Source organism: Narcine bancroftii, chromosome 8 (assembly GCF_036971445.1).
Source record: "Narcine bancroftii isolate sNarBan1 chromosome 8, sNarBan1.hap1, whole genome shotgun sequence".
Lineage (NCBI taxonomy): Eukaryota > Metazoa > Chordata > Chondrichthyes > Torpediniformes > Narcinidae > Narcine > Narcine bancroftii.
In genome coordinates, this window is record NC_091476.1 from 173035286 (window position 1) to 173060205 (window position 24920).

General features: G+C 38.6%; 1 protein-coding gene across 8 annotated transcripts in view; it reads right to left on the reverse strand.

Annotated features, from left to right (window-relative positions):
• The window catches only part of mtf1 (metal-regulatory transcription factor 1), a 111178-nt gene that overhangs the window by 25310 nt on the left and 60948 nt on the right, over positions 1–24920 (reverse strand). For 7 of the 8 annotated variants that reach the window (XR_011343581.1, XR_011343584.1, XR_011343583.1 and 4 more), the window contains exons 8-10: positions 15403–15505; positions 11966–12519; positions 889–952 (exon numbers count right to left, since the gene is read on the reverse strand). Coding sequence is in view for 3 of the 8 variants with exons in the window: in XM_069895834.1 (XP_069751935.1) it covers positions 889–952; positions 11966–12519; positions 15403–15505 (721 nt within the window). In the remaining 5 variants the exon portion in view is untranslated. The remainder of the gene's footprint in view (positions 1–888; positions 953–11965; positions 12520–15402; positions 15506–24920) is intronic. The other variant, XM_069895835.1, reaches the window with a different exon arrangement.

The window sequence follows — 24920 nt, forward strand, 5'->3', positions numbered from 1 at the left end:
GGAAAGATGAAAAGTTAGTGAATAGCAGTTCCACAAAGGTCATCTTTTATTAGATACACAAGTGGGAAATGTATGCCAGTCGTGCAAAGCAACCTGTACATTTGGAGCAATTATTGTGCAGTCTTAGCAGGGATAGGACCCAAAATGATTGTTGCTATTTCCACTTGCATATATACGTCCAGCATTTTCTCTTTTTGTTACAATAGTCAGATATCAATCCCTCATGATTTTGTCATGCAACAACAACCATGTTATTGGGCATCACCACAAATAAACAATGAATTCTTGGAAATTAATCTCTGACTAGTGTAGGGGGTCTCCAAATTAGTCAATATCGACTCCCAGGAGTCGATGTGATCAACCAAGGGGCCAATAAATTCCAGAGCGTCTATTACATGGGGATTCAGGTCAATTTAATATAGCGCCTATGGCAGTGTTGGCCAAACTCTCGAGAGAGTGGAGTTTGGTAGCCATCATGTTGTCTTTGGTTTTGGCCTATACTGTAGTTGAGAGGGAATGGGAGGATGAAAATAGGTAACAGGTACGTCCAGCACACCGCCAACCCCCTGGTCCAGCGCCGCCATCACCTCTCCCCACCCACCCCCCCCAACCCGTTCAGTGCCGGGATTCAATGCCTGGGGTTCAATGAGCTACCACGTAGTCCCTGAAGAGGTCAATGGTCTAAAAAGTTTGGGGACCCCTGGACTCGAGCGTAAAACAGACACAATATTGTATAACTAATGTAGCATATCATTTATCCAAGTGGACAAAGACCAAAGCTGAGATATCCTGTTATAATTCACTTTATGAATTAATCGATTTAAATTTTTAACCTAATACTTGAAATTTACAGTAATTTTAAAAAAATACAGTAAAAGAAATTATTACCGGTATTGCCTGTAACTGGTATTGCTGTGGTAAAAAACACCTTTTCTACTTTAGAAGCCTGTTGCTGAAGAAAAAAAAACTATTAGAAAAATGAACATTTGGTTTTATAAAATTGTTCAGTTTTTCATCTAACAAGATAAATCATTCATACAGGAACAACAGGACATTCATCTGTGAAAAGTCTAGAATTCAAACTTGTAGCAGTTGGTTTCTCATCAACAGTGAGTTTGAAAAAGACAGGCAAATAAAAATATTCATGAAATGACAGTGGAGAAAACTAAATTAATTAAAGCACTAAATTGCCTGAGTTAATTAAATTTTACTTTTCTTTATTACAATGAAAGGTAGGCAAGAACAAGCACGTAGATGGATTTGAAATTGAAAATTCAGCTTGCACAAAAGCAAAATGTACAAAAGTACGTTGCAAGATCAGGTGTGGGTCTATCCATTGCAGTCTTGCTTCTGGGTCACACAGTTGCAAGTTGAGGCCCATTCAAGAGGCCAAGCACAAATACAGGGTCAAGTCTCCAGTACAGTACCAATTTGATTGGAACAGCATTTTTGGAAGCCTCATTTGCTTTGTCAGGGTAGATGTAAAGATCCCATAGCTTTATTTTAGAATCAAGCAGGCAAACTGTCCCTGGTGCCTGGCTAATGTTTATCCTTCAGTTAACATTCTAAAAATAAAGATTATTTGGACTTCATTGGATTGTTGTTTGTGCAACCTGGATGACAGAATGTTGGGTGTCTTTTTTCCTACTACATTATACTGTCTCTGAATCAAAAAAGTGCTTTGGAGCTTCTAAAGTCCTGAAGGTTCTGAGCGTATGCAAGTCTTTTGCAAGTCTTTTTTTTAAACCCTCACTTCACAGCCAAAACATCTTTGATATGCAGTCCAGAAGGCAGCCAAGTACAAGGATTGAGCCATCTTCACACAGCAATATTCCACTAATTAAATAAATGGCTTTAATTGCAAGGGCAACACACAGTGGGTAACCTACCCATGTTTTTGGAACTTAGAGGTAACTGGAGCAAATGGAGAAGTCACAAAGTCACAGAAAGAATGCAAAAACGCCATACTGAAGCAACTAGCACCAGGCTTGAAGCCAGTTCCTGGAGTTGCGAGTAGAAGCACTAACTGTCAATCATTTACAATATTTTGATTTGGTAAACTGATTAAACATCTAGTCACTCAATGCAAAGATTCTGTTGGATGATTTTGCACTTATCACCCTTGGAGACTCAGTAAAATTTTACATTGAGGCTAATCAAGAGGTTTTTAAAACTTGCATGGGAACTGTGAAAGTAATAAAATTCTTAGAGGCCCCAAGTGAACAGCATAAAAAATTCTGAAAAGGAACATTATTCACTTGAAGACTTACAATTGCATTGTAACTTTCAGGTTTTTGAGCCCTGTTTAGTTTGTAGCACCTAATTTATTCATTGAAAAGCCCACAAACTAATGCAATAATTACTGTTTTTTTTAAAAAAAAAGTTAACATTGATCCAGTGTTAAACACTAGAAAGGACACCAAGGACAATTATCTCTGAATTTCACCCAAAGAGCCTTTTATATTCAGCTGGGGAAAAAGATTTCATCTAACACAAAAAACACCACAAGCTCGCAATGAGAAAAATATAGGTAAAATCCATATTCAGAAAACTTATTTGCAAACAGTTGCATTCTGATAATTTTGTCTAAAAGTCTCAGTTGGTTCCCACTCCCTTTCTTCCCACAATCTTTTTGCACTGGATTTTAGTAACTAGGTTAAAACTCTAATCCCAAAACTTTAGCCAAAATAAAACATGCTCAAAGAAGTTTAATTTTCTTCCACTGCCCTCATCTGGAAAAGGTAATTAATGCTGTATGAATCAACTCCTTCTAATCAATATCCTACAATTTCATGATATCAATCTTGGAATTGCCACCAAAATCTTTCCTCTGCAATGAAACTGGTCAAGATAAATTATATTGCACTAAAACTAATATAATCTTGATGAACTGCTTACAAAGGTTTGAAATTTCTCTCGAATTTCCCCAGGGTTTTCACTCAGAACAGGTTATAAAATAACAAGAATTCAAGAGTGCAAAGTACAAAGCAGACTCATTAGGCACAGACTTTCAATTCTGAACTCGATTGTTATTTGCAAAACTGATTTTGAACAATAAACCCTGTACCACACCCACCTAATAAAACTGGAAACCAATGCAATTATGTCTGGTCCAAGCAATTTTCTACCAACATGTAACCTTAAAAACAAGTTCCAAACAGACACAGATAACTTCCAAGAATGCATGCCAATATTAGATAGGTCCAGGTTCACCTTTAAAGTCATTTTTTTTTTAAACCTGGAAATTAATTACAAATTTCATCTCTTTTTGGTAACAGTTGAAATAATGAGAGATTGTGGAAAGGACAAAGCTACGGGAGAATCCAGATCAGATGGCAATGATTTTCAATCAAACCAACTACTGTATACCAAAATATATAAAAAACATTTTTGGCTGGTGGAAATTTTCTTGGTGAACAATTCTAATCATGATCAGCAATGAGTGAGACAGCAAAAAATTAAAACAGTGGGCTTCAAACTTTTTCTTTCCACCCACATCCCACCTGAAGCAATCCCTTCCTAATCAGAGAGCATCGATGGCATAGGGAATACTTAAAGTGGTATGTGAGTGGAAAGAAACCATGCCGGAAAGTAGACTTCCCGGCATGGTAAACCACTTAAGCCTCTTGGAACAGAAATAAGTTCTGAGGTTGTTATGCATATGGAATGGTTTTGAAGAAAGGCAGGAGGATTTGCAGCAATGAAACCAAAACCATGGTGATGCCACATCATATGATGTCAGAGAACCATAAAATGAAGGCAGAGACACATTTTGGACACCACCAAAGAAAATTGACCTTCCTGTGAAAAGACACGATTGGAACAGTAGTCTCTGGAAAGAGAGGGAGATGCTGTTCTATGTTGTATCATCCTCATAGGAGATACACAACATAAGTGGCTTTTACATCGGTAAGACTACTTCCGACTGCTCTTTTAAGAAGAGAGGCATCCTCATTTGTGTCCAGAAGATGGTCACTCCTGTTTGAGAACAAAATCCTTGGGAAGATCACAATTCTGCAATCCCAACAAGATAAAGGGAAAATGTGAAATCATTTGTCAGAAGAAATATATTTCTGAAAGAAAACTCATCAAGAGACTTGTGAGTTTAAAGAAATCTGAAAATATAATGTTTAACAGTGCTTCATAATTACTTCTGAACTGCGATTTAAAAAGATCTCAAATTCAACAAGATGTTTGAAACTGGATTTTAAAATTGACTTTTTCCAGAATCAAGCTTAAACTGTAATGGTTTGAATTTAATCGCACAGTCATATATCGTGATAAGTAAGAAATGTTATGTTATTAAGAATTTAATGAAAAGAGTTTAAGGACAACAGCCAGCAAGCACGGTCTTGGAACAGACCACTGTGGGGTAATCCCGCATCACTCTGGCTGTCGAACCTCGCCCTCCACCAGGCCCAGTGGCGTGGGACCCAGAGGGAGGTGTTTGTCCTGGGAAAGCATTCGCCTCCAAGTCTTTGCCCCGGCACATGGTGTTTAAAGCTCCATGAAAAACAGAACAAAAGTTCTGTGAGGACAGAAGAGCTACAAGGCACCGTGTTCATCTTTGCTTGGGAAGGGATGGGCCATGAAGGAGAGAGAGAGAGAATAAAAAATTATTTTGAATTTACCATTGTCTGGTGAATTTTACATTGCTGTTCCTGAGTTAGTACTAGCAAGGTTTTGTTAGTTCATAACAGAAGGTTAGTCTAGAGTACCCATTTTCAACTTTTTTTTGGCTATGGCCCCTTTAGGACTCTGCTCATACTTTAAGGGCCCCCTTCCTTGTGAAGCAGTTACATTTTTTTTCCCCCCCCCATACTTCTACAGACTATATGAAAGAACAAAAAATATTGATGTTACATGAGGTGAAAAGAAAATAAGACTTTTACTTACATGTGGTGTAAGGCTCAATGGGTGGGGGTGGTGGGCAGGTTGTGGAGCTGCTGTTAAGAATGGGTAATTTAGAGTGCAAGGTCGATTCTACCAATGAAATTAATTACATCAAGAGAGCACGACAGCACCTCTATTTCCTCAGGTGTTTGTGGACAGATGTGTAGTGAAAAATGTGCAATCGGCTGCAAAACAGTCTGGTATGGGCATGCTACTACCCCCGAGCTTAAAGCCCTGCAAAAATTAGTAGTCACAGCCCAGGATATCATAGGCACGTCCCACTCCACGATCGAGAACATCTTCAGGGAACAGTGTCATCAGAGAGCAGCACGCAGCACATGCACTGTTCTCCCTGTTACCCACAGGAAAGAGGTGTAGGTGCCACAAGACCCACTCCATCACATTCAGGAACAGTTGATATCCCTCCACATCAGACTCCTCAGCATGAAATTCAATCAGGAATTCATTTTAGATAGGATAGCGGTTAGCCCAATGCCTTTACAGGGCCAATAATCGGGACCAGGGGTGGAATCCTGTATTGTCTATAAGGAGTTTGAATGTTCTCCCCTTGTGTGCGTAGGTTTTTCTCGGGGGGAGGGGGTTTCCTCCCACCCTTATAAATGTACCAAGGGTGTAGCTCAATTTAGACTTACTTTTGCACTTTACTGTTTGTTTATTTTTTCTCCTCCATGTATTGCACAGTTGTTTCCATTTCTTTATTTGTTCACATGTGTACATGTGCCAATAAGTGGTCATTCTGCCTGGCCCACAGGAAAAAGAATCTTGGGGGGCCGTGGCAAGATGGCGTAAGGAACAGACGTGCCTTCCAGTCCTCTCCTGACTCTTTGTTATTGTTTTGTCTATAAGTGCCCGTTAAAACTTTTTAAAAGCCTAGAAATAGTTAGAGGTGTTGAATCAATTTCTGATGGTACAACTGCTGAAAAGAAGTAAAAAAAACGGCAACAGATCGTTAAGAAACTGCATTTCCCGAGGTTATCTGAGCCTACCTGTATACAAGAAGCCAGGACTCAGCGTGGAATGGATCCAGGAAGAGAGATACAAGATTCGGCAATAGAGCTCCGCTCTTTATCGGTAGGGCTCTTTAAAGATGGCGCCTGGCAGCCCTCGGAACAAAGGGCTAGCCAGGTGCGTGCGCGTGAATCAACACCCGCTGTGAGTGCTGTCAGTGAATCTTTGACAGCTAGAACAGCTGGGACGCTGCCAGCTGAAGACCCGACTCTGAAAAGACGTTTACCGATTGATGTAGCGGTGGCACAGCGAAATGCACCACCAGTAATGAAGACTTCAACAGACATTGATGTAATGAAGGCATTTGATATAATATGGGTCAAGGATAACCCTGGCCATCAGCCTCCAGATACTGCTGAGGAGGTTGTGGCAGGGGTTTCCACACACAGTCATACTGTAAGAAAAGCAGTTAAACCAAGGGAAGGAATAGAAGACCCTTTGGCGACACAGAAACAGCAGGATCCTACTGTGCCCGAATCTATTCCAGTAGATATGCTTATTAAGAATCTTGAATCCAAGTTATCCTCTACAATAAAAGAAATAGGTAAGGCTTTAGTTCAGGTTAATACAAAGCTTAATACTTTGGTGGACATTAATACCCAACAGATGGTTGATTATGGAGCTTTTAAGCTTGAAACGAGCGAAAGGATGTTTGTGACCAAGGCATAGTCGAGGTACGAGATCAAATACAAGATGTAAATAAAACAATTGAAACTTTACAAATTCAGAATAAAAATTTAGCGAAAAAGGTTGATTATTTGGAGAATCAATCTAGACGGAATAATATAAAAATTGTCGGTTTGCCAGAAGATATGGAAGATTCAGATCCAAGAAAATATTTCACTGAATGGATTCCACAAGTGTTAGGACAAGATAAGTTTCCGGAAGGCTTAATATTGGAACGTGCCCATAGAGCTTTGAGAAGAAAGCCTTTTCCAGGACAAAATCCAAGACCTGTTCTGGTTCGTTGTTTAAATTATGATAGAGAGTCAATTTTGCGTGTGGCTATAAGAAATGCACAACAAAGATCTCCCTCGATGGTTCAGAACAATCGTGTTTTTTTTTTAAATCCGGATTTGAGTCAAGAAGTTATGTCTCAATGACGTGAATTTAATCCTGTGAAAGAAGTGTTGTGGAAAAAAGGATATAAAGCAACATTTAGATACCCTGCAGTATTGAAGATTTTTCAAAATGGCTATCAACCAAAATTTTTTGATAACCCTAAGGAAGCTATGGACTTTGCTCAATTGTTGCCAATTACGCAATTTCAGGAAAGACGTAGTTCACCACGGTCTCCAAGGAGATTGGAGACGCAAGATGGGAACCGAATTCCAAGAAGAAATGGAAACAATGGTGGTCGTAGTGATAAAGTTAATTTTTTTTTAAATTTTCTGAGAAGATTTCAGATAATGATGATAGTTTAATGTGAAACGGGAGTTGGGAGAGGGAGCTGGGCGGGCATCATTTTCCAGAAGTCATCAGCTACGTGTGAGTGATCTCACACCCAATACCTTGTGGGAGTTACCGCATTGAGCGGTTGAGACAGGAGGAGGTGGTTGCAACCTCCTACCTGTATTTTTTCCATTAATTTTTGGATTAAGGAGCGAAGTTTTTTTTAATTATTATCTTTCTTTTTTTTTCTTTCTCTTTTTGTAGTTTTAGGAGGGGATAAGGGGAGGGGGTGTTTTTTTTTCTTTTCTTTTTTTCCTCCTCTTTTTCTTTGTGTTATTGTAAGTAATGTCTAAACTTAAGTTTGCCTCTCAATGTTCAGGGTTTAAATAATCCTATTAAGAGTAAGAAAGTACTTGCTTACTTAAAAAAATTTAAAGTTGATGTGGCTTTTTTGCAGGAAACTCATTTAACAGATAAGGAACATTTGAAACTTAAACGTGAATGGGTTGGACAAGTTTTCTATTCTTCATTTAATTCAAAGGCAAAAGGAGTGGCAATTCTGGTGCAAAAGAATTTACCATTTCAGTTACAGAATGAAGAGAAAAATGGAGGAAGATTATTAAAATTGAATTGTACAATTCTTAATGAGGCTTGGACTCTGCTTGGTGTTTATGCTCCAAATGTTGAAGATACAGCTTTTATTGTAGATGTGTCTTTATTACTTGGACAAACAAATTCTAATGTGAAGATTGGGGGAGATTTAAATGTGGTATTGGAGCCTTTATTGGACAAGTATCCAAGAGTAATTAAGAAATCTAAGATGGCAGTACAAGTGACTAATATGATGAAAGATTTGAATTTAGTTGATATCTGGCGAAGACTTAATCCTACAGAGAAAGATTTTTTTTTTCTTCACGTCATAATTCCTTTTCAAGAATTGATTATTTTTTAATTTCAACACATTTGCAGGATAAGGTTATATCTGTGGATTATAAGGCAAGGTTGGTCTCAGATCATTCATTATTATTATTAGAATATCAGAGTTCACAAGATGTTCAGAGAACTCCAAGATGGAGATTTAACACTATGTTATTACAAAAACCAGAATTTACTAGTTATTTAAAAAAACAAATTGAGGATTTTATTAGTAATAATGTTAACTCTGTTTCTAGTCATTTTGTTTTATGGGACGCAATGAAAGCTTTTTTACGAGGTCAAATTATTAGTTATGCATCTAAAGAAAGAGAGAATTAGAGAGATTGAAGATTTAGAGAAAAAGATAACTGTAAGTGAAAAAGAATTTCAAAAAAATGCTACTGAAATGCAAAAGAACCAGTTAACTAATTTAAAATTAAAGTATAATGAATTACAAACATATCGATTTGAATGTTTAATGAATTGAACTAAACACAAGTTTTATGAATGGGGTGAGAAAGCTCAAAGTTTTATCATGGCAGTTAAAAAAGAACAATTATCCAGGATTATACCAGTAATTAGAAAAAAATCGGGTATTACTTTTAGACAAAAAGAAATTAATAAGGAATTTTGCAATTTTTATAAAAAATTATATACGTCTGAGTGTAAAGATGTAAGTGAAGATGCAATAGATTCTTTTTTGAAAAATATTAATTTGCCACAGCTGAATCATGAAGATAGACAAGAGTTGGATAAATCTTTTACAGAAAATGAAATTGAAGTGGCCATAAGAGATATGCCAAATGGAAAGGCGCCCGGTGAAGATGGGTTCTCTATAGAATTTTATAAAATTTTTTATGTTGATATATCTTCTATTTATAAGAATGTAATACAGCAAATTTATAAAACTTTTCAATTACCTGAATCTTGTTCTAATGCAATAATTACGGTTATACCAAAAAAAATAAAGATCCTTTACAGGTTTCTTCTTATCGACCAATATCGTTGTTAAACGTAGATTATAAAATTGTAGCTAAAGTTATGGCTAATAGATTGGCTCAATATTTACCTAAAATAATACATAAAGATCAAACAGGATTTATAAAAAACAGATATGCGTCTGATAATATTTTGCGACTAATTACTTTGATAAATAAATTTAAATTTCAAATGAATTATCCAATAGTGGTTTCATTAGATGCAGAAAAGGCTTTTGATAGAGTGGAATGGAAGTTTTTATTTAAAGTACTTGAGAAATTTTGTTTTGGTTCTTCGTTTATTGGATTGATAAAGGCTAGAGTTGCTACTAATGGACAGATCTCAGAATCTTTTGATTTAACAAGGTCTACTAGACAAGGATGTCCATTGTCACCTGCTTTATTTGCTATAGTTATTGAACCTTTGGCACAGTTAATACATCAAAATGAAAATGTTAAGGGTATGAGAGTTTTGAATGAGGAATACAAGATTAATTTATTTGCAGATGATGTTTTATTATATATGGTGGACCCTGATATTTCTTTACCAGCAATTCAAGAATCTTTAGAAAATTATGGTCAATTATCTGGCTATAAGGTAAATTGGCCTAAAAGTGAAATTTTGTCAATTTGTAAAGATGATTATTTGATATATAAAAATATTACAAAATTGAAGTGGACAAAACAAATTAAATATTTGGGAATTAATGTCAATACAGAATATCAAGATTTATATTCAATTAATTACCTTCCCTTAATAAAAAAGATTAAACTAGACTTGATTAGGTGGAAGGACTTACCTTTAGGTTTATTGGGGAGGATTAATACTATAAAAATGAATATTTTTTCCTCGGATGCAATATTTATTTCAATCAATTCCTTATTTTTTAAAAAAAAGTTTTTTAAGGATTTATACAAGCAGTTAGAGAATTTTTGTGGAAGGGAAAATTTCCGAGGGTAGCAATGAAAAAATTGATGTGGGACTTTCAATTTGGAGGTTTGAGATTACCTAATTTTCAATATTATTATGAGGCAGCTCAATTTAAATTTCTTAGTGCACTAATGAATATGGAGGATCCGCCCAGTTGGGCAAAGATGGAACTGGCAGTTATTTTAGAAAAATCTCCATATGAATTTTTGTTTCAATGGAATAAAAATTTGTTACGAACTTATGATGTACCAATATTGAAACATTTATTGAATCTATGGACGAGTAAACTTGATAAAATGGGGCTTAAAAATAAATGGTCTGGGCGATTGCCATTATATAATAATCAACTTGTTCCTTTTACGGTCCCCAATATCACTTTGAAACAATGGGAAAGGAAAGGAATAAAAAACTTATCTGATTGTTTTTTTTGAAGGGCATTTTTGTTCTTTTGAGGAATTACAAAGGAAATTTGGTATTAGTGGAAATTCAGTATTTGTGTACTATCAGTTAAGATCATTTGTAAAGCAGATTAGTGGTCGGAAATGACTTTATTGCTCGAATCTAGCTTTGAGAAATGTACTTTCAATACCAAAAATAGGGTATATATCTGATTTGTATTGTATTTTACAAGAAAATGAAAGTAAGAAAGATTGGGATAAAGATAAGTTGAAATGGGAAAAAGATTTAGGTTCTACAATAGCTGAAGAAGCTTGGATGGAAATTTGTCAAAACAGTATTCGGAAATTGATTAATGCTAGATTAACGATGATTAATTATAATTTTATACATCAATTATACTTAACACCAGAAAAATTTAAAAAATTTGGTCTTAGTAAGTCAGATTGTTGTTTTCGTTGTGACCAGACAGCCAGTACTTTTTTTTACATACTGTCTGGTCCTGTGACCGATTGCAACAATTTTGGAAAGGAATTCAATCTATATTGAATAGATTATATAATATTTGTGTTGTATTAGATCCTGATATATTTTTATTAGGGAATATGCAATCATTAATTGATTTAGGATTAAATAATTATCAGATTTCTTTTATCTATTTAGCTTTAGCAGTGGCCAAGAAATGTATAGCATCTACTTGGAAAGATAGAAATATATTAACTTTGGACAGGTGGCATTTAGAGATGAAGTCTTGTTTAATTATGGAAAGGATATCTTTTTCAATCCAAGATAAGATGTCATTTTATAAGTTGAAGTGGACTCCATTTGTTAAGTATATGCAATTAAGTTTGATTTAAGTATGCTCTTAGATGTGATATTTTAGATCTGATAAATCTTTTTTTTATTATTTTTGTCATATTTTTCTTTTTTGTGTGTGTTTTTTTTAATACATAATATTATTAATTTTACTAATTCTTCACTCTTTATTTTGGGGAGGGGAAGGGTGGGTTTTTATATATATATATATATTTTTTAAGTTCTTGTATATGTAGGGGGGTTAGATTGAATTAAGTTAGGTTATTAATGTTGTATTGTAATTATATTATTTTATTTTATATCTTTTCTTTAAATGTAATCTTTCTTTTTATTCCTGTGATAAAACCTTAAAATAAAGTTTTAAAAATAAATAAATAAATAAATAGATAGATAGATAGATGAGAAAGAAAAAGGAAAAAGAATCTTAGGGTTGTATGAGTGGTCATACATGCACTCTGCCAATAAATCTGAAATCTGAAATTAAATTCATTAACCTATTAAAAGAGCTTTACCAAGTCTGTCAGACTGATAAAAGTAGATTATGGCATGCTCTGCTATTCATTCAACATATTCAATAAAACTTGTTTTAAAATGTGATTAGACATGACATACTCACTATTTTCTCAGAATTTTGTTGAACAGTGTTGGCTCCATTTATGATCCATTGCAGGTTCTGGTCTGCCATGACAATGCTGGGCTGAAGAATAGTGGTGGCCTGTGATGGATTAATTGGTATAGAAGAGTTGTTGGTTGCCAAAGGCACAGTCTGTACCATAGCCGGCATTGATTCTGTGTTACAAGAGGATGCAAGGCCATTACTGGACATAGTTGGAAGTCCTTGCGTCGGCTGTTGTGGCGCTGCAGAAGGCTGAATAAATTCTTGATTATTGGTTGAAAATTGTGTGACTGGTGGGACAGGCACTTGAGGTGTCTGCAAAATCCCAGTGGGATTCCCAAATGCTGTTTGGTGAGTATTGGTAGCCAAAGCGTCCAACGATGTGGGGATAAGGTCTGTAGCTTGCTGGGAACGTCCCTCGATATTTGACTGTGACAGGGTTTGAAGTGGGATGGGAAATGACAATAACGAACCAGAATCTCCAAGAGCTCTATTAACAATAGGCGCAGGCTGAGCATCACTGCCAAACGTTCCAGGTATTCCACATAGCCCATCTATAGTTTTAGGAAAAAAGAACAAAATTTCCCAAAATTATTTCAAAAATCACAATTTTAGCAAATTACAAGCAACTTTCCAACTAATTTCAAATTTGATACTATTTTAACTACTCAAATTAAATCACTTTCTAATCAACCTGCTGGAAAGTAAATATTAAAAATATTATATCAGATATTAAACATAAATTGATCCGTTTTTAAATCAATATGTATATTTTTTGAGCACTCCAAAGGAAAACACTGTTGCCAGATTTGAATGGTCATGTGGAAATAATTCACCTTTATAGCTTCTAATGCTGCAGTTTAAAATTCTCATTCCTGAGCAGGAGTTATACGCAGAGAAATAGGTCCCTGGGCCCAATGTGTCTATGGCAGCCAAGTTGCCTACTTGAGCTGGTCCTACTTGCATGTGTTTGGCCCATAATTTCTCAAATCCTCTTCTATCAATCAACCTGTCCAACTGTCTTTTAAATACTGTAATTGCATCTGTCTCCAACACTTCCTTGCAGCACGTTCCACATTCTTACTACTCTGTGGAAAAAAAATAGCCACTATGGTTCTTTGTAATCTTTCCACTCTCACATAACACAGGAAGGAAAATGAAAGACTAGTGGTATGGTGCCAAGATAACAACCTCTCTCACCATCAATAAGATGAAGGAGACGATCACTGACTTCATGAGATGGGGCAGAGACCATACCTTTGCCTTCACCATTGGCACTGAAGTGAAAAGGGTGGATGGCTTCACGTTCTTGGAAGTAAACATATCCAGTGACCAATCGTTGACACAATAGTTCTTAAAATGCGCTACTTTCTTGAAAGATTAAGGATGTTCAGCATGTTCCCCTGTTCAATAATTTCGATCAGGGTCGGCACAAATCATGGGCATTGATTCCCCCAAACTAGGTGGTGTGCCCCCTTCCCCATAGGGCTACACCCATCGCTTGCCATCAGACCTACCCCCCCACCCACTCCAGCGCCATGAGCGTCAAGCTTGATGCACTCTAATATGACAGATTATGTTATATTTTATATTGTATATAGATATGTTTTAAAGGAGATAAATTGTGGCAGGTTTTTTTTTTAAGTGTAGGTCACATAGAAACATTTCAAAACGGATCTCATTTAGCATGCTGGAGCTCTGCTCAAGCCAGACAGTCCTGGCTCCAGGTGCCTTTGCAAAAACTTTCAAGGATGCCTACAAGGACTTCACAAGTAGATGTTAATTGGACATGCTGTGGAGTAATGGATTATTCTTTTGGAAAACAACAGATGAATGAACTCGGGAGATTAGGTCCAGAGCCACAGTCTGAAGGCAATTGGCTGTTCTCAGAGGGTCATGTGGTTTTCTCTGAAAGTGAGGGGGAGAGAGAGAGAGAATTCAATTCTACAGTTCAGCAGCAGCAGCTGGGACTGGAACAGGACAAGCTGACAAGCTTGTGGAAAACCCCATTTTGAGGATGGGCTGTGAGTTCTTAGTTCAGCCTGTTCAAAGCCCTTGTGGTCCATACAAGAGATGCCTGGCTGTATAATGTTTCACTTGAAATAAGGGAAACAGACAAGGATCTATGATGACCTGAAAGAAAGAGATCATCTCATCTGGAAAACCCTGATGGGGCAAGTTTCTTCGGCAAGACACTGAAATGACTAATCAGAAGGCATCAGTGTGTGTGACCAACGAGCAACAACTTTCCCTCTGAAAACCGACAAGAACTTTCCTGAGCGGTAACCATTTACCTTTCAAGCACCAAAGCCTGGTGAAGATTCATAAATGTTAAATTCTATGCACAGAATAATAATTCCCTGTAACCAGTGAACTTGGAAGAGAGTGAGAAATGAGTTCGGATTGTGATTCAAAGAACTTTTCTGAACTTACACATACACATTACATACACCTACATTTAGAATTAGAAGGGGGTTAAGTTAGGATAAGTTAATAGTAATAAGTCAAAGTTTGATCCTGTTTTCATGTTTAAAGATAATTAAAAGCAATTTTTGTTTAAGTAACCATTTGTCTTGGTGAATTTCTATTGCTGCTGGGTTTTAGGGTCCTCTGGGCTCATAACATAAGTGACTCTCCACCCACCCTAGGCCACCTCATTAGCATGAGCAGTGCCCTTGTCTCCTACATTGGAGGGGCAGATGGTGTTAAAGATTGACTGTCCATTTTTTGCCATGGACACTCTGACCTGCTGATACCCTCAGATGAAACATTGTTTGCTCAAAATTCCAGCTTCTGCAATTCTTGTTTCCTCAAAAAAGTCACTGAGCAATAACTGGCAAACAGCCCTGAAGAGTTCCACATTCTATTCATGAATGTAGAAGCACCACTTTGACCAAAACATTTGCTTTGATTTTTCTAGCTTTTCACACTTTATGTCCAATATTTTACACCTTTGGTTTCATCATTTTAGCCCACAGCTCAGTTTCCATTTCCCACTCATCATTTTTCAGAAAAGGACTGAGGCATTAACATATTGTTCTGGAACTAGTCTTTAAAAAGCTGTATATGAAAATTTACCTTTCAAAACTATTCATAATAAGATTGCTATGAAAGAGAAAAATGGATTTGCAGATATTTTACAGTTCATTGACTATTTCTGTTTAATTAACTGTCTAACAAAGTCTGTTTTTTTTTTAAAACATGTACATTTAAAATATCCAAAGATAATTTTCAAAATTCACTCATGTTAAAATTGTCAAATTGACCTAGTATGAATGTTGAACCAACTCCATTAATTAGCCAGCTACAAAACAATTGTTTTTAAATGATTAAACAGAAAGTTGTGTACAAATATATCTGGAAATACATCTGAAATGCAATTAAACTTGAATAATATACTTCCAAGAAGACAACAGAATCACTCGCATTGTTCCTACCAGTCTGTTGTGAGCCATCATGGCTGGCACAGCTATCAGTGCTGTGAAACATGGATTCAAAGATGCTTTCTGCTGAAATAGTGCTCAGGTCACGTCCTTGGGCCTTACATAGAAACAAAACCAGGAATTAGCATGCAAGTATTGGTGCCGTTGGGAAACAGAACAGGACAAGAATAGAATTGTATAACAGTTCAAACTCTACTTAAAAAAAAAAAGACCAACTTGGATTTGTATTGCATCCATTACACAAAGTTATAAATCAACCCAAAATGGTAATTCTGTTTCTCCCTCCATGATAATACCTGATCTGAGCATTTCCATTATCTGTTTTTAAAATCAGACCTACAGTATTAGTATTGCTTTGGTTTTCAACCACTGGTATCACCTGATGTTCTGCTTTAAAATGAAAATCTTGTCCATGTTCCATCTGGCCATTGATTTCATGGATCTTAATATTGCTAAATGCATTCTGAAAATAAATTTAAAAAACATCTATTGCATTCCCTTCAACTTTATTTATTATTCTTCCCCACTTTAAATTGGTTTCATAATAGCATGCAAGCCATGAATCTCATCATCAGCTCTACAAAGAACCAATCTCTAAGCAGCAAACACAACTGGATCATTGCCCCTTTTTTTCCCAAATCTTCACCACAACGTGGAACCTTGCTTCCAATAAACCTCCTGAAGGAATGGAGTTGACAATTAGAAAAAAAAACAGAAAACTATTTAACCTACTCAGTCAAAGTCACACCAAGTTATGTATGTAGACAACGCCAGCTTTGAAGTCATACTCAAGTCATTGCAGATTTTTCACAGAACACACGATGTTATGTATTTGGATTTTCAAAAGGCTTTCGATAAGGTGCCACAGAAGATGAGAGCCCATGAAATTACAGAAAAGATGTTAGACTGGGTGGAGCAAATAGCAAAGGATGGGAATAAAGGGACCCTGTTCTAGTCATGTTCTGCATGGGTCAGTGTTGGGGCCGCTTCTTTTTACAATGCATATTGAAGAATTAGATTATGCAGTGAATGGTTTTGTGGCTAAGTTTGCAGATGAAGTGTTGAAGAAACTGAAAGGTTGCAGAGAGACTTGACCAGCTTAGTAGAGTGGGCAAAAAATGGAAGATGAGACACAATGTTGAGAAAAGTACAATTTTACATTTTGGAAGAAATAAACAGGCAGATTATTATATGGATGAGAAGAATATTTAAAGTTCAGAAGTGCAAAGGAACTTGTGCAGAACTCGTTGGATCGGCAGTTAAAAAAAGCCGAACGCTATGCTGGGATTCATTACAAGATGATTAGTGTACAAAAGTAAAGAGATGAAAATTCATAAATGTTGAATTCTGTACACAGTATAAGAATTGCCTGATGCTGGTGAACTTGGAGGAATGAGAAGTGAGATTCGACTGTGAATCAAAGAACTTTCCTGAACATATACACATGCACTTAGAATTAGAAAGGTGTTAAGTTAGGTTAAGTTAATAGTAATAATTTAAAGTTTGATCCTGATTTTATGTTTAAAGAAAATTAAAATTAACTTTTGTTTAAGTAACCATTTGTCTTGGTAAATTTCTATCGCTGAGTTTTGGGATCCTCTGGGCCCATAACAAAAGGATGTAATGATGTTGGAGAGAGTACAGAAAAGATTTACCAGGATGATTCTTGGAATGCAAGGGTTAATGTATGAGGAATGTTTAGCAACTCTTGGACTGTATTCATTGGAGTAGAGAAGAATAAGAGGGGATCTCATAGAAACATTTCAAATACTGAAAGGATTGGACAGAGTAGATGTGAATGTAGGACAAGAGGGCACAGTCTTAGAATTAGAAGTTACCCATTTAAACAGAGATGAGGAGAAATTTCTTTAGACAGGGGATCGTGGATTTGTGGAATTCGTTGCCACATACAGCTGTGGTGTGTAAGGTAAAACATCATGAGATGGGAATGTGTAGGGAGTTACCCTGTACAGGGCAGTAACAAGAAGGGGAGGTGTCCTTGTACTCCTGTTAGGTAAAACATCATGAGATGGGACCGGAGAAGGAGTCACCCAGTACTAAGGAGTAACAGAATGCATCCTTGTACTTACAAGATAAGAGAGACATTGATGGATTGAGAGGCAGGAAGCTAGCAGGGAAAGGATAGCAACAGTTTTAGTCATTGGACAAGTAATGATATGATGATGTTCTAAGCATGTATCCAAGGGTATAAAAAATCACCATTTTGCTGATAACGGCAGAATGCATTCTCCGACTAACTTTGTTAGTCGCAAGTGTTACAATCCGGTAATAAAGAACAAAGAACCCTGATTTCGACTCAGCCTGGTGTTTGTCTCACTCATTCATGAACAAAGCAGACCTAACAATTTGGTGACCCCGACGTGATGGGTGAGTGAACACTGGACGACGGTTTCTGTTTTTTCTGACAATCATCTCAGCCGGCTGATAAAAAGGTCCAGAGAAGCCTGTTTTAACAAAATTCTCTTTTTTTTTTAAATCTTTATGATTGTCAGTAAGAACTGGAGATCGGACAAATTAGACGACCACAATTGAAGGTCGCATGCCAGGATTGTAACACGTAAGTGATTACAGACAAGATAAAAGTCCTTAAGGTGTTTGAATGACATTTATTAAGTGCTTCGCAAGAAACTACTAGAGTTTAAAAGTCTTTATTGTGTCGTTGCAAAGTCCAATAGAGTGAGAAGGTGGTCTATAAACAATTGAGGACCTGAGTTTTCTGCCCTAAACTGGTTATTAAGAGGAGAAATCTCCCACGTGAAGGTTGGGCTTTGAAAGAAAACAAAGGTTCAGGCTTATTGGCCTCAATTGTATCTGAGAGACTGACTTATAAATGTCTGGTAGGTATGATAATGTCTGTACACTTGAGAAGTTAAGAATTTATTTCCCCAATTCGCCGTGGTTGAATACCACAGCAGACACTAGAGACCTTGAGACAACAAAAAAAAGTACTCAGGGACGCCTGCCTGGTGAACAAGAACGACGACAGAAGGCTGCGACAGCTGTGTCCGGATCAGGTAGGAGATATTAATGAAAAAGTTGACAAACTCCTAAGAGACACCCAGTTTATTCGAAATACTTTTGATAAGTTAAATGAGGGTATTCCCAACATCACCAAGGAGATAAAGTTACGTAAATTCATAGATTGGTACAGGGAAACAGGACAAAAGTATAGCCCAAATATTTGGTTTTCTAGTTGTAATTTAACTTTCAGACCCCTTTGGGAAAACAGAGAGTGGAAAACGAGCAATCAGAGTATACAGGACAGTCTGAAGTCAATTGGAGGACAAGACTTCGAGACTGTTCTTTTAAAAGATATTAGTCATCCAGCTTGCAAGGGGACATTTTTAAAAGCAATTTTCGTTGACATAGATCCCCTAAACAGACAAAAACCTAAATTAAAACAGGCATTAGAAAGCGGTCCCGCAGCTATGGCTGTACAGTTGCCTGCTAAGACTTTTGACCAAGTTATTAAGGAAATTAATCAGGAATTAGAGGAGCGAAATACCAGTAATGCGGCATTGGAAAAACAAAAAATGCTCCGAAAATGTGTAGACCGCTGGAGGAAGAGGGGTTGGTTACCCGGGGGCACTGAGATGTTCCTGACAGGTGAGAGAAAAAAAAAATTTTAAAACGTAGTGTCTTAGATAAGCTGGAAGAAACAAAACACAGAAGGGAAAGGAAAAGTGCCTGTTTCCAGTTTCCAGCCACGAAGTGTCCGGGTTTGCTCTCTCCCTCCCTCCTTTCACCCTCCCCCCTCTCTCCTCTCCCCCTCTCTCTCTTCTCCCCCCCCTCCTCTCTCACCCACTCCCCCTCCCAATCCCAATCTGTGGCGGTGCTGCCCTGAAATCCCCAGGTTGGGCAGGGCAGAGAAATACAATTTGGTTTTAATTTTGTGCCCACAATTCCAGCTCCGCATCAAATGGGATCCTGTTTTATCCTCTCTCCCTCCCTCTTTCCCGCACCCCCACCATTGCGGGATCAGGGCAGACATTGTGGGCTGACGTGTAGCTCACTCGAGGTGGGAGGGAAGGAAGGAGTGATAGTTCCCAGTGGTGGGAGACCCAATCTGATCCAGACCAGTGATCACAGGATGAGAACCTTTTAAAACCTTTGAAACGAAAGTGTTAATCTGAAGACTTTTCTCCCAGTGGGGCCAGTGCAAGGCATTTTCTCTCTCTATCTCTTGTGCTCTGTGTATCTGCCTCTCTATCTCTTTCTCTCGCTATGCTCTCTCTCTCTCTCTCTCTCTCTCTCTCTCTCTCTCTGGCACCCCAGATGGGACACTGGAGTCACGTCCCTTATATTCAGATATTGAGACACTGGGGTGTGACAAGAACCACGGGAATAGGGACACATCAGACGAGGTACAGGCCCCTTTAATAAAAATAGAAGGGGGAGTAATAGATGTAGAGACCCCTCTGGAGTCCAAGAAAATAGAAAAGGAGTTAGAGATACAGAAATGGAACATGAAAAAGGTTCAGGATAACATTAAAAAAAATAAACAGAGATATTAATGTGCTGGGGCAGATCAATGAGGATCAAAAAGAATTAATGGTAGGTGTATTGAAGGAAGTGGAAAAGATAACTACAACACTGTCAGGAGAAATTAAAGCTGAAGGAATGGTAATAGGAGTAAAGGACGAAAAGTGTAGTACAGATGAGGAAACGAGATACGATCCACCATGGGAGGAAAGTAAAAGGAAAAGACTCGGGAGGGAGAAAAATAGACATAGTTAGAACAAAAGAGAAAGATGTGAAACAACTAAACTATGGCCGAAAAGATTATCTTAGAGATGAACGTGACCAATATACCTTTGACCCTGAGACATTGGAAGCTGATAGGGACAGTGACAGTGACGAAGAAGAGTCAGAACAAGGTGGGATAAATAAATGCATGCCAAGAGTAAAGAAGGAGCAGAAATCCCCAAAATTGAGATATCAATGCCCATTACTGATCACGGGACGGGGAACTCAAAAATATGTACCCTGGTCACGAATGGACTTAGAGAGTTTAATGAAAAAACTACCTCCGTTGAGTAATGGGGCTAGTCCATGGATTTCTTGTTTTGAGCGAGAAACCTGCCAAGAACAATTAGCACTCGCAGATGTCAGAACTATCATGATAAAATTAAAGGCAGAAGGGGCCCTGAAGCAAATAGAGAAAATTGTAAGAAGCAGTAAATTGGGGGATGAAATAGAATTTAACCCACTTCGGAATAAATTTTGGGAAGCACTTAGAGAAACATTTCCTACACCCTATAGTTTGGATGCCTTGGTAACCCTTCAACTAAAGGAAGCAGAGACTGCACACGAGTATTTCACTCGAGCATGGGACTTATGGGAAACAGGGACTGGAGAAAGACCCGACCACAGCCCTTTAGGAAGGGCTCACTTTCGTAATGGGATAATAAACGGACTACCTGCTACGGTTCAAGCAAAATTAAGGGACATTGTGGGATTAGAGACAATGTCAGAGGATTTGTGGAAAAGACACCTGACACATGCAATCAAACGACATCGTCAATCAGAGCATGCTAAGTCAGAAAGTGCGTCCCAGAAGGAGGTGGACAAAACAACCGATAAATTGGTGAGAGCCATAGAACATATAGGGGTTAAATTAGCGGCCCAACAGATAGTCCCACAGGTCATGGGGCCAGTGATAAATCCAGGACCCCAAGTAAGAAATGGTTGGGAAAGACAGCTAGGTACAATGTATAGAGGGGAACATGCAGTATGCTGGTACTGCCAAAATCCTGGACACTACCAGCGGAACTGTCCGGAGGCTGGGAGAGCAAGGGGAAAAAGATTACCCTCTATGAGAGGCTATCGGGGAAGAGGAGGAAACTTAAGAGGACAAGCAAGGGGTAGGGGTGGACACATTGATGGGCCCCAGAGAATCGGGGGGTGGCAGAGTGATCAACAAGTCCAGGCACCTCAGTGTAATGACTATATTGAGGAAGGTGCTGAATTTGATTATTGAAGGTGCCCTGGAGAATCAAAAATCACGCCTCCCTGGGAGCCACCAAAAATTTGGGGGACGGTAAATGGAGAAAAAATTGAATTTATGGTTGACACAGGGGCAGCAGTTACGACAGTGATTAAAAAACCCCCAGGGAGCACATTTTCGGGCAAAACATTATCTACAATAGGATTCTCCGGGATAAGGGAAACACAGCCCTATACAGATAACATCGACATGACATTTGGACGACAAAGGGTTAAAACGCCTGTCCTGGTTGTGCCAAGTTGCCCCATTAATTTATTAGCAAGGGACATTCTTACCAAACTAGGAATAACCATACAATGTTCTGAGAAGGGCCTTCGGTTAACATACCCAGGGGATACAATAAGAAGGGGAGGACAGTTTATAGTAATGACCCCATCTAACGCTTCAGAAGTATTTTCTGGAGTCGGCTACTGTATGATGAACCAGGCCCAGGGCTGATTAAACAGTTTTTTGAGTGGAGGGCCAGTATTCCTCGGTATGGGGATTACCATTATCCACTAGATCCTATGCATGTTACATTAAACTACACCATCCACCCGGACCAGGAATATGAGGAGAGGTGGGACTCTCTAAAAGAAGGGAAGACAGAAACGATACATTGTCCATTTATCTTTGTAGGTAAGGAGGGAATAGCTGCTATGGTTGTCATGACAGAAGAACAAATGGAGTGGTTCTGCTTAGGAGTAGAAAGTGTGCCTCATGTGACCTTGGGTATTGACAAAGATCATCACGCTCGACAGCTGGGTCCGATGGTAAAGGAAGCGATAGGGTGTGAATACAGGCAGACAGAAATCCCGGGATATTCCACCTCGGAGGGAGGAAAATTTGTCAGACTGAATATTGAAGCATGGGACCAGGTAGTGAATGAGAAAGTAGAAAGAGACCGAGCCATAGAAGGAGAAAATATTGATCACAGAGACTCAGACAAATATCTTTCTAATCTGAGTCCACATATATGGACAACGGGGCCCTATGATGTGGGAGTAATAAAAGGAGAGGTATTTCTAGAATTGGCCAACCCCGGGCAGAAACCAATATGGAGAAAACAATACCGCTTGTCGCCCAGTCAGGAGGAGGGTATTAAAGGAACGATAGAAGGGTTAATGGAGTCAGGGGTTTTAAGGGCGGCACCTGACAGTATGTGGAACACGCCCATCATGCCTGTTCCCAAACCGGGTAGAAAAGACTGGAGGATGGTACACGACCTCCGGGAGATTAACTTGGCTACCAAGACCATCGGAGACCAGTCCCAGACCCATATGTAGCACTTAGGGCTCTGAGTCCGGAGCACGAATACTATACTGTCATTGATCTGGCAAACGCATTCTTCTGCTTGAAATTAGCTGAGGAATGCCAAGACTGGTTCACTTTCACTTACCAAGCACATCGGTACACATACACTAGATTACCTCAGGGTTATAAGGACAGTCCAGGACTGTTCAATCAGGCCCTTAGCGAAATCCTAATGAAATTAAAGCTCCCGGAAGATGTTACACTGATTCAGTATGTAGACGACCTACTATTAGCAGGGAAAACGCCACATGGGTGCCTGACAGGGCAGCCAAACAGGTTACTGGTTATCATGAACATATACAGGGGATGATTTTGAGGTCCCATAACAAAAAAAATGAATCTGAAACTAAGGAGACTTGTAGCAGATTGAATGACTACACAGATGAGTTTTGTGGAGGAAGAGTGCTGTACAACTGGCTCCCCGCTAACTGGGATGGTCGGTGTGCTCTAGTAACCCTTAATGCGCCAGTGCTGATTGTCAAAATGCAGGAGGGAGACGAGGATTCCCTAGAATTGCGCCCCACAGAGAGTTGGCTGTGGAGAAAAAGGAGGAGTGTTGGACTCTTGGGGCCGGGAGGAAGGAACCCTGATGGGGTATGGATTGATGCCATTGGCCAAGCCCGGAATATTCCGGACGAATTTAAATTAGCCGATGAGATTGCAGCTGGGTTTGAAAGCTTTCCTGTTTTTAGTGCAATTTTTCCCATCACTGTAAATGAAAATGTTAATAGGATCAACCTTATTCACTATAATGTCCAGCGCCTTGCAAATTTGACCAGGGACGTTGTTGAGGCAATACATCAACAACTGTCAGAAACTTCCCTTATGACACTTCAGAATAGGATAGCGATTGATATGGTCCTGGCAGAGAAAGGTGGAGTGTGTGCTATGTTTGGAGATCTATGCTGCACTTCTATCTCTAATAACACAGGGCCAGATGGATCACTCACTAAGGGGTTAATGAAACTTAGGGCATTGGCGAAAGAATTAAAAGCCCAGTCTGGAGTCTCCAATCCTGTTTTATTCTGGTTACAGGGAGTGTTTGGGAGATGGAGCACATTGTTAGGACAACTTTTGCTGGGTTTGTTCATTTCTGTATCAATTTTTATCACTTGTGGCTGTTGTTGTATTCCATGCATTCGAACACTGGTCACGAGGACCATAGAGAAAGCCTTTGCTGACCGTGATGAACTGCCTCCGAAATATCAAGCTGTGCAGGCTGTGGAGCAAGACTATCTCACATTACAGGAGACGGAGAAAGTTGCTGAGATCGATCTGGAGTCTGATGGGGAATGTGATGGAAAGGAGGGATTGTGAATTAGATTGTTACACATATAATATTAACCTTGCTTGTAACCCAAATATTATAACATTGATTGTAACACAAACATTATTAATCAGATTGTAGAACAAGTATTATGAATTAGATTGTAGACCATATGTTAACTTGGGAATTTACTAATGTACGGGGGGTTAGCTAGTTTTTTGCTTGGGGGCAAATGGGATGAAACTTGTAAACGGGCAATGGGATCGGGGTGACGGATGGGGGGTGTACGCAAAGGAGGGTTGGGGGAACCCTCGCCCACCAGCCGAACTACCCTGTGAACAGAACCCGTATAGAGCTTGGCAATAATAGGCGAACTAATGTAACGCGGTGGTAGCATAGTCAGGGCGAGATTGTCCTCTAAAGAGGACAAAGGAGGGATTGTAAGGTAAAACATCATGAGATGGGAATGTGTAGGGAGTTACCCTGTACAGGGCAGTAACAAGAAGGGGAGGTGTCCTTGTACTCCTGTTAGGTAAAACATCATGAGATGGGACCGGAGAAGGAGTCACCCAGTACTAAGGAGTAACAGAATGCATCCTTGTACTTACAAGATAAGAGAGACATTGATGGATTGAGAGGCAGGAAGCTAGCAGGGAAAGGATAGCAACAGTTTTAGTCATTGGACAAGTAATGATATGATGATGTTCTAAGCATGTATCCAAGGGTATAAAAAATCACCATTTTGCTGATAACGGCAGAATGCATTCTCCGACTAACTTTGTTAGTCGCAAGTGTTACAATCCGGTAATAAAGAACAAAGAACCCTGATTTCGACTCAGCCTGGTGTTTGTCTCACTCATTCATGAACAAAGCAGACCTAACAGGTGGCCCGACCATTGGGGGAGTTTAAGGGGGAGATTGATA